Consider the following 12,465-nt stretch of genomic DNA (forward strand, 5'->3'; position numbering starts at 1 on the left):
GGACTGTCCAACACCAAGTCAGCATGACCAAATATCACCACAACATTAAAATATTTATTAGTCATTTTTACAGAAACATCAAAATGCTTGACAGAGACATTAAGAGGTACGTAAGGGAAGTCGGAGGAAAGGACGCGAGATCAGTGGAAGAAGTCATGTGTCCATTTAGATTTTCCCAGGGAAACTTCCAGCTTCAATCTGATCGTCCCATTTTGCCACCTTGGAGCGAGAGAGAGAAACTCAGTAAATGTCCCATGACAGAAAACAAAATGACATAAAAGATGACAATTGAGAAAGGAAGAGGGGGAGTTTGTCTTGAAACTACTAACCAGCCACATCACCTTTAACCTTGCATTACTTGATGACTGGCACCACTGATTTAAATATAAGTCTCAAGGGTACATATACATTAGAGTGTTCAACACTTACTGTAGGGCAGTATGGTCCAGAGAGAACCATTGAACTAGTGACACATACCCAGCTCAAGGGACACAGGCTTTTGTAGACTCTCTGGTACCAGTCACAGGGTGCCACGTCCTGGCCTTTGTCTGACAGAGCCTTGTTACATCTGTGGAAGTCTGGACGAAAGAAGGGAAATATGTGCAATACAACGTAAACGCATATGAACTGACCAAATTAATATTTTCATTAAATTTAGCCCATTAAGTGCCAGTATTCTACACTTAATACACAAGGATCGTTCAAGTATTCAAATAACAATAGTAGTCAATAGCAATCTGACTATGTGAGTTCTCATTATGGTGAGTGGCAGTTGTAAATGTCAGTTTGTTCACATTGTACTAGGCTACATAACTGTAAATTAACAAATTGCCTAAATAAAAATAACACATGAATCACAAATAGGGGAAAAAAATAAACAGCGGGTGCCCGTTCATTTGGGTTAGTTAACTAAGCATTTATGCAGGTACCAGAATTAACTCAGCAAAATAGCCATTCGAGGAAGTGAAACAATTTAAACAAGTGAACTGTCAGCAATGGACATGAACCTGGCTTTAGCATTACCTGCTTTGGTTAAAGCTCAAGTTGAAATCAGCAAGTGCCATGGCAACCACCCACAGTGGGTCTGACTCAAAAGAACATGGGGACTATTATCATTGTAACTACAATACATATTGAGTGAATGTAATGATAGCCATGTCATGGTGTTTTCGATGATAATCAATGCTGCGGATCTTATTCACAGCGTGTCCAAAACCGACCAACAGAGTACCCCTAGACGAAGTGGATTAATTCTTCAAAAACCCTTATTTAAGCATACATTGGTTTAGCATAGAAAATAACTTTGCCGGTGAATGTATGAGATGCCTGAGAGATGTATAAAAGTATTTGAATATCCAGTGTGAACAAGGTCTATTGTTTGAAAGGACAACAGCACCAGAGCCATATAGGCCTGGCCTAAACATCTCTGTGTGCAGCTCTGAATGGCAAACAAATAGGTAGAGTGTGGTGGTTATTACCCAGATAATTCTGGAAGCAGTTTCGGGTCTGGTTGGTGTTGGGGAACCGGGCATCAAAAGGAGCCGTTCTGTAGTTCTTGATCTTCTCTTCAATTACGTCAGACATTTTGACTGATTTCAATCTGCAAAACATTCATACTAATCAAAATATTGAATAACACAAATCTCAACCAATTTCCATAATCACTCTATCAACCTTGCTTAAAACTAAAAGCACATTGGAATGCTTGCAATTAGAATCAGGCTAGCAGCTTATAGTCCAATTCTACTTCCTTAAACATGGACCCAATTGACATGTCCTAGTGTGATTAATCAGGCTGTAATATACAATTAATATGCATATACAGCCTGAGACATGTGCACAAAATCATGTAAAATGTTCCTTACAAGCTAGAATTAAATTACATTTGAACATATTCAAATTTGAGAATCTTCAGGACAAAACGCAGACAACTGGTAAGGTTCAAAATGTAATTTTATTCAACATTCTGGCTTGTAAATTACATTTATACGATTTTGTCCACAAATGTCTCAGTATGTATATACAACAATTAATTGTGTACCACAGCCTGATTAATCAGTCAATACCTGCAATAACTGCGCTAATGCCAGTTCACACAAGACATTTTATTTTTTCCCACTTGTATTTATTCAGGGGTATCCCAATTTAGACCAGGGTCTCATTCACAATGGTGCTCAGAACAAACATGATAATTAAATGAATCAATAAAACGGCAAAATTGTACTTCAAGGACACAGCCGATAGACACAACACATCTTAACACAACACATCTTAACAATACAAACAAACCACGACAATCAACCAAAACACTTGCAAACCTCAGTGAATTCGTCCCTCGTCAAACTATTCACTGAGTAAGGTTACAACTAACCACCTAACGTTACAGCTTTTCTACGTCCGACGTAGCTAGCTGGCGCTGGGTACTAGTGCATTGGCAATGTGAATGTCAAAGTACTAGCAAGCTACTTGGCAGATAATGTGTATAGCTAGCTAAACTAGCTATGCTAACTAGACACCCCTATCCAACTAGAGGTAAATGGAAAGTCAAGTAATTTGACTAAATCAGTTTAACATGCAAAACGAGATTGTTAACCGTCTCACTCTTAATAAACTAGTTCGCTAGCTCATATATATATAGTTGGACTAGCACAGGTGTGCTTACAGCAATCTGTAGCTAGCTAACGTTAGTAGTTAGCTGTCTCAAAGCCAAACGGCCACATACACCTATTATTCACTTCTGTATGACTGTTAATGACGACACAACATCGATTGTTCAAAATCTCGTACATCTTAGTTAATGGAACAACAATATTGTATTAGTTAAGAAAGAAGGCCTACCTCTGCGCTAAAAGTCTGATAAACTGACCTCTTGCGGTGTCCTCTGAAGAAGAGCGTCAAAACGCAACGCATGATGGGAGAAGGAACATAGTGTGGTGCACCTGCAAGACAAGCGGCTTCTCTAAGTATTCAAAGACAGCCCACTACTGCCACCTGCTGTAAAAAAAAAAAAAAAATAATAATAATAATGATATACAAAATTCAACAAGACCTAAACGATATCAAAGATGGTGAATAAATGAAGATCGGCCGTTTACCATTGGAAAAAAAATTGAGAAAGTCACGAAAACGATGGGACGCTTCAATGGGGCAGAAGCCAGTGTGTTGTCGTGATTCTGGATGATCAGATAGCGAACGACAAGAAAATGCAATGTTGGAAATCGTATGTAGCTATTTTCATATTGTTCTTAATACTATGCCTTGTTTTGAGGTGTTTTGACTGGTTTCATGTCAATGCTAATATGGCACAAAAAAATCGCGAGTTTGTTTGATGTGTCCATTCAATTTAATCCGTTCCAGCCATTACAACGAGCCTGTCTTCTTATAGTTCCTCCCAACAGCCTCCACTGAACTGTAACGATGTACACTGCTCAAACAAATAAAGGGAACACTAAAATAACACATCCTAGATCTGAACGAATGAAATATTCTTATTAAATACTTTTTTCTTTACACAGTTTAATGTGCTGACAACAAAATCACACAAAAATGATCAATGGAAATCAAATTTATCAACCCATCGAGGTCTGGATTTGGAGTCACAGTCAAATTTAAAGTGGAAAACCACACTACAGGCTGATCCAACTTTGATGTAATGTCCTTAAAACAAGTCAAAATGAGGCTCAGTAGTGTGTGTGGCCTCCACGTGCCTGTATGACCTCCCTACAACGTCTGGGCATGCTCCTGATGAGGTGGCGGATGGTCTCCTGAGGGATCTCCTCCCAGACCTGGACTAAAAGCATCCGCCAACTCCTGGACAATCTGTGGTGCAACAGACTGTCCAGGAGTGGATGGAGCGAGACATGATGTCCCAGATGTGCTCAATTGGATTCAGGCCTGGGGAACGGGCGGGCCAGTCCATACCATCAATGCCTTCCTCTTGCAGGAACTGCTGACACACTCCAGCCACATGAGGTCTAGCATTGTCTTGCATTAGGAGGAACCCAGGGCCAACCGCACCAGCATATGGTCTCACAAGGGGTCTGAGGATCTCATCTCGGTACCTAATGGCAGTCAGGCTACCTCTGGCGAGCACATGGATGCCACCCCACACCATGACTGACCCACCGCCAAACCGGTCATGCTGGAGGATGTTGCAGGCAGCAGAATGTTCTCCACGGCGTCTCCAGACTGTCACATCTGTCACATGTGCTCGGTGTGAACCTGCTTTCATCTATGAAGAGCACAGGGCGCCAGTGGCGAATTTGCCAATTTTAGTGTTCTCTAGCAAATGAAAAACGTCCTGCACGGTGTTGAGCTGTAAGCGCAACCCCCACCTGTGGACGTCGGGCCCTCATACCACCCTCATGGAGTCTGTTTCTGACCGTTTGAGCAGACACATGCACATGTTTGGCCTGCTGGACGTCATTTTGCAGGGCTCTGCCAGTGCTCCTCCTGCTCCTCCTTGCACATAGCGGTCCTGCTGCTGGGTTGTTGCCCTCCTACGGCCTCCTCCATGTCTCCTGATGTACTGGCCTGTCTCCTGGTAGCGCCTCCATGCTCTGGACACTACGCTGACAGACACAGCAAACCTTGCCACAGCTCGCCTTGATGTTCCATCCTGGATGAGCTGCACTACCTGAGCCACTTGTGTGGGTTGTAGACTCCGTCTCATGCTACCGATAGAGTGAAAGCACCGCCAGCATTCAAAAGTGACCAAAACATCAGCCAGGAAGCATAGGAACTGAGAAGTGGTCTGTGGTGCCCACCTGCAGAACCACTCCTTTATTGGGGGTGTCTTGCTAATTGCCTATCATTTCCACCTGTTGTCTATTCCATTTGCACAACAGCATGTGTAATTTATTGTCAATCAGTGTTGCTTCCTAAGTGGACAGTTTGATTTCACAGAAGTGTGATTGACTTGGAGTTACATTGTGTTGTTTAAGTGTTCCCTTTATTTTTTTGAGCAGTGTATTTGAGAGACAACAAGTGCTCATTGTGCAAATGTATTTATGTTTTCAATTAACATTGGAGACAAAATATACACTGACTATACCAAAAGTTAGGAATTACTTTCTAATATTCAGTTTCACCCCCCCTCTTTTTTTGCCCTCAGAACAGCCTCAATCCATCAAGGTGTCAAATGCTTCCACAGGGATGATGGCCCATGTTGGCTCCAATGCTTCCCACGCTTGTCAAATTGGGTGGACGTCCTTTGGGTTAGGGTTAGGTTTAAAATGAGATTTTAAGAAGAGAAAATTGTCATTCAAAAGGCACTCGCACATCTGAGCTATCTTTGTTGCAGGTGCAAGGTAACAGTTGAATAAGATGAGAAAAAGAAGAAACCCCTACACTGCTCTTTAATACGCTTTACGTATCGGCCTCAAGTCCGTCGTCAGAGCTTGATAAAGAGTAGTGATACTAGCAAGAACAGTGTGCGGGTTTCATCTTTTTTTCTCAAGAAGATTAATTGTAGAAATGGGCGGGGTTTATGACTGTGGCTGTGGTAGCTAGTGATGATGCCTAAAAACAGGCCACTTCGATACGGGACTCCCTAAAGCTATGACCGGAAGTGACTTTTCGTAGCAGTTTAGAGAGCATTTTCGCTAACCTTAACCTAATTCTCCTAACCATGCTAATAAAACTTGAAACGTACATCTCCTGACCTGCTGCATTAGTTTTCCTAACCTGCGACTAAAAAGTAACTTCTGGTCATATCAGAATCGAAGTGGCATGTTTTTAAGGAATCTCCCTTCGATACAGCTACGACTGGAAGTTACTTTTCTTAGCAGGTTAGGATAGCATTTTCTCTGACCCTGACCCTTTTCTTAACCTTAACCTAATTGGATAGACCATAAGCTGTCTTTTAAAAAGCATGTTGATGAGTAAGTTAAAGTAACTGTCCAGTGAAAATCTCACTTTTAAAAGTTCCTATTCTGTTAACTCGTACCCAAATAATGTAGTTGAACCCACATCAAACTTGTATCTCAAATCAGCGGTCTACTTGCATGAATATTTTTAATGACCGGTATACGCCCACACCATTCTGTTGTTGGGGTACACCCACACCATTCCAACACAGAAAAGCTGCTTTTTAGACTGGATGCTTTTTAGACTAGATGCCTCTCATGCAATTCAAAATATTTATCGAGGACTTATTTGTTGAGGAATGTGATTGTTTTTCTTGAATGTGTATGTCATTTTGTATTTTTGCATTCCCTTGTATTTTATATTTTGTAAAATGTGTGAAATTGCAAAATGCAGGGCTCCATTGTGAAAGAGACCTTGGTCTCAATGGGACTCCCTGTTGAAATAAAGGTCAAATACAATTACATCAAAATGATATTTTTCAACTTTTAACCATGTATTGAGGCCTTCAGTGTTTGTTCACAATTACATTGTTTGGAGTAAAACAAGCTTATATTTTGGGTTCTGATGGGGTATGACAGTTGAGCTCGTGAGGTATTCATAAGTTACAATGGCTTCACAAAGTATTCATACCCCTTGACTTATTCCACATTTTGTTCTGTTATAGTCTGAATTCCAAATGGATTAAATCAATTTTTCTCTCACCTATCTACACACAATACCCCATAATGACAAAGTGAAAACATAATTTTTTTTGGTGCACATTTATTGAAAAGGAAATACAGAAATATCTCATTTATTTATTCACACCACTGAGTCAATACATGTTACAATCACCTTTGGCAGCGATTACAGCTGTGAGTCATTCTGGCTAAATTGATAAGAGCTATGCAAACCTGGATTGTGCAATATTTGCCCATTGTTCTTGTCAAAATTCTTCAAGCTCTGACAAATTGGTTGTTGATCATTGCTAGACAACCATTTTCAAGTCTTGCCATAGATATTCAAGCAGATTTAATTCAAAACTGTAACTCGGCCACTCGGGAACATTCACTGTCCTCTTGGTAAGCAACTCCAGTGTAGATTTGGCCTTGTGTTGTAGGTTATTGTCCTGCTGAAAGCTGAATTCATCTCCCAGTGTCTGGTGGAAAGCAGACTCAACCAGGTTTTCTTCTAGGATTTTACCTGTGCTTAGCTCCATTACGTTGATGAACAATTACAAACATACACATAACATGATGCAACCACCACTATGCTTTAAAATATGGAGAGTGTTACTCGGTAATATTATTGTATTGGATTTTCCCCAAACATAACACTTTGTATTCAGGAAAAGTCAAAAAGTCAATTGCTTTGCCACATTTCCTGCGGTATTACTTTAGTGCCTTGTTGCAAACAGGATGCATGTTTTGGAATATTCTGTGCAGGCCTCCTTCTTTTGAATTAGGTTAGTAATTGTGGAGTAACTACAATGTTGTTGATCCATCCTGAGTTTTCTCCTATCCCAGCCATTAAACTCTGTAACTGTTTTAAAGTCACCTCATGGTGAAACCCCTAAGCAGTTTCTTTCCTCTCTGTATCTTTGTAGTGACTGGGTGTATTGATATAAAATCCAAAGTGTAATTAATAACTAAACCATGCTCAAAGGGATATTCATTGTCTGCTTTTTTAAATATATTTTTTTAATCTACCAATAGGCAGTGGCGTGTATTCATGGTTGCAAAGGGAAGCCAGGATTCCCCCAAAAAGCTACCAATTAAAAAATAAACAAAATTATGTATCTTTCGTCTCTGTGTTTAATTAATTTCCTTCAATTCGCAAGAGGCTGAATATACACTAAACAGTGCCTTCGGAAAGTGTTCAGACCACTTCACTTTTTCCACACTTTGTTACGTTACAGCCTTATTCTAAAATTGATTAAATAAAACATTTTCCTCATCAATCTACACACAATACCCAGTAATGTCAAAGTGAAAAACAGGTTTTTAGAAATGTTTAAAACAAAAACAGACCTTATTTACAGAATAATTCAGATCCTTTGCTATGAGACTCGAAATTGAGCTCAGGTGCATCCTGTTTCCATTGATCATCCTTAAGATGTTTCCACAACTTGATTGGAGACCACCTGTGGTCAATTCAATTGATTGGACATGATTTGGAAAGGCACACACCTGTCTATATAAGGTCCCACAGTTGACAGTGCATGTCAGAGCAAAAACCAAGCCATGATTTTGATGGAATTGTCTCTAGAGCTCCTGGACTGGATTGTGTTGAGGCACAGATCTGGGGAAGGGTACCAAACATTTCTACAGAATTGAAGGACCCCAAGAACACAGTGGTGTCCATCATTCTTAAATGGTAGAAGTTTGGAAACACCAGGAATCTTCCTAGAGGTGGCTGCCTGACCAAACTGAGCAATTTGGGCCTTGGCGAGGGAGGTGAACAAGAACCCGATGGTCACTCTGACAGAGCTCCAGAGTTCCAATCAGGCCTCTATGGTAGAGTGGCCTGATGGAAGCCACTCCTCAGTAAAATGCACATGACAGCCCGCTTGGAGTTTCCCCAAAGTTACCTGAAGGATTCTCAGAACATGAGAAACAAGATCCTCTGGTCTGATGAAGTCAAGACTTAACTCTGGTCAGGATTGAGGGAAATATGAGTGGAGCAAAGTACAGAGAGATCCTTGATGAAAACCTGCTCCAGAGTGCTCAGGACCTCAGACTGGGGCGAAGGTTATACCTTCCAAAAGGACAATGACCCTAAGCACACCGCCAAGACAACACAGGAGTGGCTTCGGGATAAGTCTCTGAATGTCCTTGAGTGGCCCAGCCAGAGCCCGTTCTTGAACCCAATGGAACATCTCTGGAGAGACCTGAAAATAAATGTGCTTCAACAAAGTACTAAGTAAAGTGTCTGAATACTGATGTAAATGTTATATTTTTAAAATCTATTTTGAATACATTTTTACAACACATCTGTTTTTTCTTTGTCATTATGGGGTATTGTGTGTAGATTGATGAGGGAAAACAACTATTTAATACATTTTTGAATAAGGCTGTAACGTAACAATGTGGAAAAAGTGAAGGGGTCTGAATACTTTCCGAATGCTCTGTAAGCAAATGTATGTGGATACCCCTTCAAATGAGTGGATTTGGCTGTTTCAGCCACACCGTTGCTGATAGGTATATAACATTTGAGTACACTGCCATGCAATCTCCATAGACAAACACTGCCTGTAGAATGGCCTTGCTCAAGAGCTCAGTGACTTTAAACGTGGCACCGTCATAGGATGCCACCTTTCCAACAAGTCGGGTTGTCTAATTTCTGCTCTACTAGAGCTGCCCTGGTCAACTATAAGTGCTGTTATTGTGAAGTAGAAACGTCTAGGAGCAACAACGTCTCAGCCACAAAGTGGTTGGCCGCACATGCTCACAGAAAGGGACTGACGAGTGCTGAACTGCTTAGCACGTAAAAATCGTCTGTCCTCGGTTGCAACACCCACTACCGAGTTCCAAACTGCTTCTGGAACCAACGTTCTCTGGAGTGATGAATCACGCTTCACCATCTGGCAGTCCAACAAATCTGGGTTTGTTGGATGCCAGGAGAACTCTACTTGCCCCAATGCATAGAGCCAACTTTAAAGTTTGGTGGAGGAGGAATAATGGTCTGGGGCTCTCAGTGAGGTTGAATAGAAGCTGTAGGAATTCCTGACCTGGAGAAAGAGAGAAAATTATGAATAGTTACAATTGGAAATGTTTGCATGCCTTACTATTAGTCCATGTGCTTGGTTATTCAAACTTTGTGGAGAAAACTAGAATATCAGTTGGAATTTATTTCCATATCTTTTTCAAGGATGCTCAAATACATTCATATTTTGTTTTGTTTTAAAGACATCTCTTCTACTTAAGCCCATTCTGGGTTGCTTACTTCGGTCATATTGTGCTACCTCTAATCTCTCCAAGTGGGCAGATAAATAATGATTTGAGAGCCTAACCGATGTACATAGTTTCATCTACATTATCGGACGATATTAGCCTTTTACCGACATATTGATACTGGACGATGATTCCACCGATAACCAATATTCAATAAATGGGATGGAAAAAAGTGAATCTCATGCTTATCTGAACACAAGGGCCCATTCTCATTTTTATCATTGCCACAATGTAAGAAATCAACATTTGTGGCAATTTAGGAGAACTTGGTGTGGAAAAATGTCACTTTAATTTCCCTGCTGTAAAAACTAAATCGGCAAATATATCAGTATTGGTAAGTTTTGTCCCACAAAAAATATGGATCGTTGTTGGACCCCAAAGAAAACATATAGGTTGGGCTCTACTTTCTATGAACCACCAGTGTTATTAAGTGTTAGTAGTACTTGTATAGGATATACGCCTATAGCATGTCTCATAGCAAGTCTAACAATTCACTATAGAGTGCTAGAATCACTTTAAGAAAATGGGTGACTTCCACAAGCTTCCCACAATAAGTTGGGTAAATTGTGACCCACTCCTCCTGACAGAGCTGGTGTAACTGAGTCAGGTCTGAAAGCATGCTTGCTCGCACACGCTTTTTCAGTTCTACCCACACATTTTCTATAGGATTGAGGTCAGGGCTTTGTGATGGCCACTCCAATACCTTGACTTTGTTGTCCTTAAGCCATTTTGCCACAACTTTGGAAGTTTGCTTGGGGTCATTGTCCATTTGGAAGAACAATTTGCAACCAAGCTTTAAGTCCATGACTGATGTCTTGAGAGTTTGCTTCAATATATCCACATCATTTTCTTTCCTCATGATGCCATCTATTTTGTGAAGTGCACCAGTCCCTCCTGCAGCAAAGCACCCCCACAACATGATGCTGCCACTCCCATGCTTCACGGTTGGGATGGTGTTCTTCGGCTTGCAAGCTTCCCCCTTTTTCCTCCAAACATAATGATGGTCATTATGGCTAAACAGTTCTATTTTTGTTTCATCAGATCAGAGGACATTTCTCCATGTGCAGTTGCAACCCGTAGTCTGGCTTTTTCATGGCTGTTTTGGAGCAGTGGCTTCTTCCTTGCTGAGGGGCCTTTCAGGTTATGTCGATATAGTACTCGTTTTACTCTGGATATAGATACTTTTGTACCTGTTTCCTCCAGCATCTTCACCAGGTCCTTTGCTGTTGTTCTGGAATTGATTTGCACTTTTTGCACCAAAGTACGTTCATCTCTCGGAGACAGAACACTACTCCTTCTTGAGCGGTATGATGACTGCGTGGTCCCATGGTGTTTATACTCGCGTACTATTGTTTGTACAAATTAACGTGGTACCTTCAGGCGTTTGGAAATTGCTCCCAGTCTTGTGGAGGTCTTGGCTGATTTCTTTTGATTTTCCCATGATGTCATGCAAAGAGGCACTGAGTTAGGTAGGCCTTGAAATACATCCACATGTACACCTCAAATTGACTCAAATGTTGTCAATTAGCCTATCAGAAGCTTCTAAAGCCATGACATAATTTTCTGGAATTTTCCAAGCTGTTTAAAGGCACAGTCAACTTTGTGTATGTAAACTTACAGTTACAGTGAATTATAAGTGACATAACCTGGCTGTAAACAATTGTTGGACACAACTGTTGGGAAAATTACTTGTGTCACGCACAAAGTAGATGTCCTAACCGACTTGCCAAAACTATAGTTTGTTAACAAGAAATGTGTGGAGTGGTTGAAAAACTAGTTTTAATGACTCCAACCTAAGTGTATGTAAACTCCCGACTTCAACTGTAACTAGATGTAGTATGCTAATGTTAACTAGCTGGCCTGTCGTTTCGTTGTCCATAGGCTAGCGAGCAAGTATTTTAGCCAGGTAGCGTAGGACAACTGTGTGACAGAGTCATAGACCATGTAGGCAACATGAAAGAGGAGTATGGCAGTTGCATTTCTCTACAAGTAGGGTGAGTCAAATGTTTTCTCTACTTGCACGGGTACGCACACACACACAAATCATTTCCATGGACATCCACATTGTTTTTAGTTTACATTGATTGGATTAAATAGTTTTTGGTATCTTTTAGTTGTCACTATATTAGACTAAGCATAGGTGATTAGATTATGTTGAAATGGTGCTGGAATAGTGGAGGTATCTCTGTGTTTTTTTGCGACTTCTGGTAACTCTCCGTGGTTCTAAATGAATCGTAGTTTAGTAGTCTGAAATTTTCAGAACCATTACCTTGCTTGACCATGGGGCGGCAGGGTAGCTTAGTGGTTAGAGCGTTGGACTAATAACCGGAAGGTTGCAAGTTCGAACCCCCGAGCTGACAAGGTACAAATCTGTCGTTCTGCCCCTGAACAGGCAGTTAACCCACTGTTCCTAGGCTGTCATTGAAAATAAGAATTAGTTCTTTACTGACTTGCCTAGTTAAAGAAAATTAAAATAAATGCTAAATGTTTTGTTGACTTCACCGGATAGATTTTGCTCTCCGATTTTGTAATGAAACAAGTGTATGGTGGAATTTATTCTGCCACTGTGTCTTCTTATTGTCCTCCTTAGGCCTATAAATCATGGTGTCACGGCACATGAACTAACAGGTTATAGAGCAAACAACGCAATTATCACAACACACAG

At 40.8% G+C, this 12,465-nt stretch overlaps 1 protein-coding gene across 2 annotated transcripts; it reads right to left on the minus strand.

Annotated features, from left to right (window-relative positions):
- Positions 1 to 34: 34 nt before the first annotated feature.
- On the minus strand, positions 35 to 2,955 carry LOC118398224 (cytochrome c oxidase subunit 6B1-like). 2 transcript variants are annotated; one of them, XM_035793362.1, is made up of 4 exons: positions 2,839 to 2,955; positions 1,479 to 1,600; positions 478 to 578; positions 35 to 219 (listed from the first exon to the last, which is right to left on the minus strand). In XM_035793362.1, the coding sequence occupies exons 2-4, from the start codon at positions 1,582 to 1,584 to the stop codon at positions 166 to 168; spliced, it is 261 nt and encodes an 86-aa protein (XP_035649255.1). In that variant the 5' UTR covers positions 1,585 to 1,600; positions 2,839 to 2,955; the 3' UTR covers positions 35 to 165. The 2 variants fall into 2 exon arrangements, with proteins under 2 accessions (XP_035649255.1, XP_035649254.1); XM_035793361.2 differs by having other exon boundaries at positions 2,867 to 2,942.
- Between the last annotated feature and the right edge of the window lie 9,510 nt (positions 2,956 to 12,465).

The sequence above is a fragment of the Oncorhynchus keta genome, chromosome 19 (assembly GCF_023373465.1).
Source record: "Oncorhynchus keta strain PuntledgeMale-10-30-2019 chromosome 19, Oket_V2, whole genome shotgun sequence".
Classification (NCBI taxonomy): Eukaryota; Metazoa; Chordata; class Actinopteri; order Salmoniformes; family Salmonidae; genus Oncorhynchus; species Oncorhynchus keta.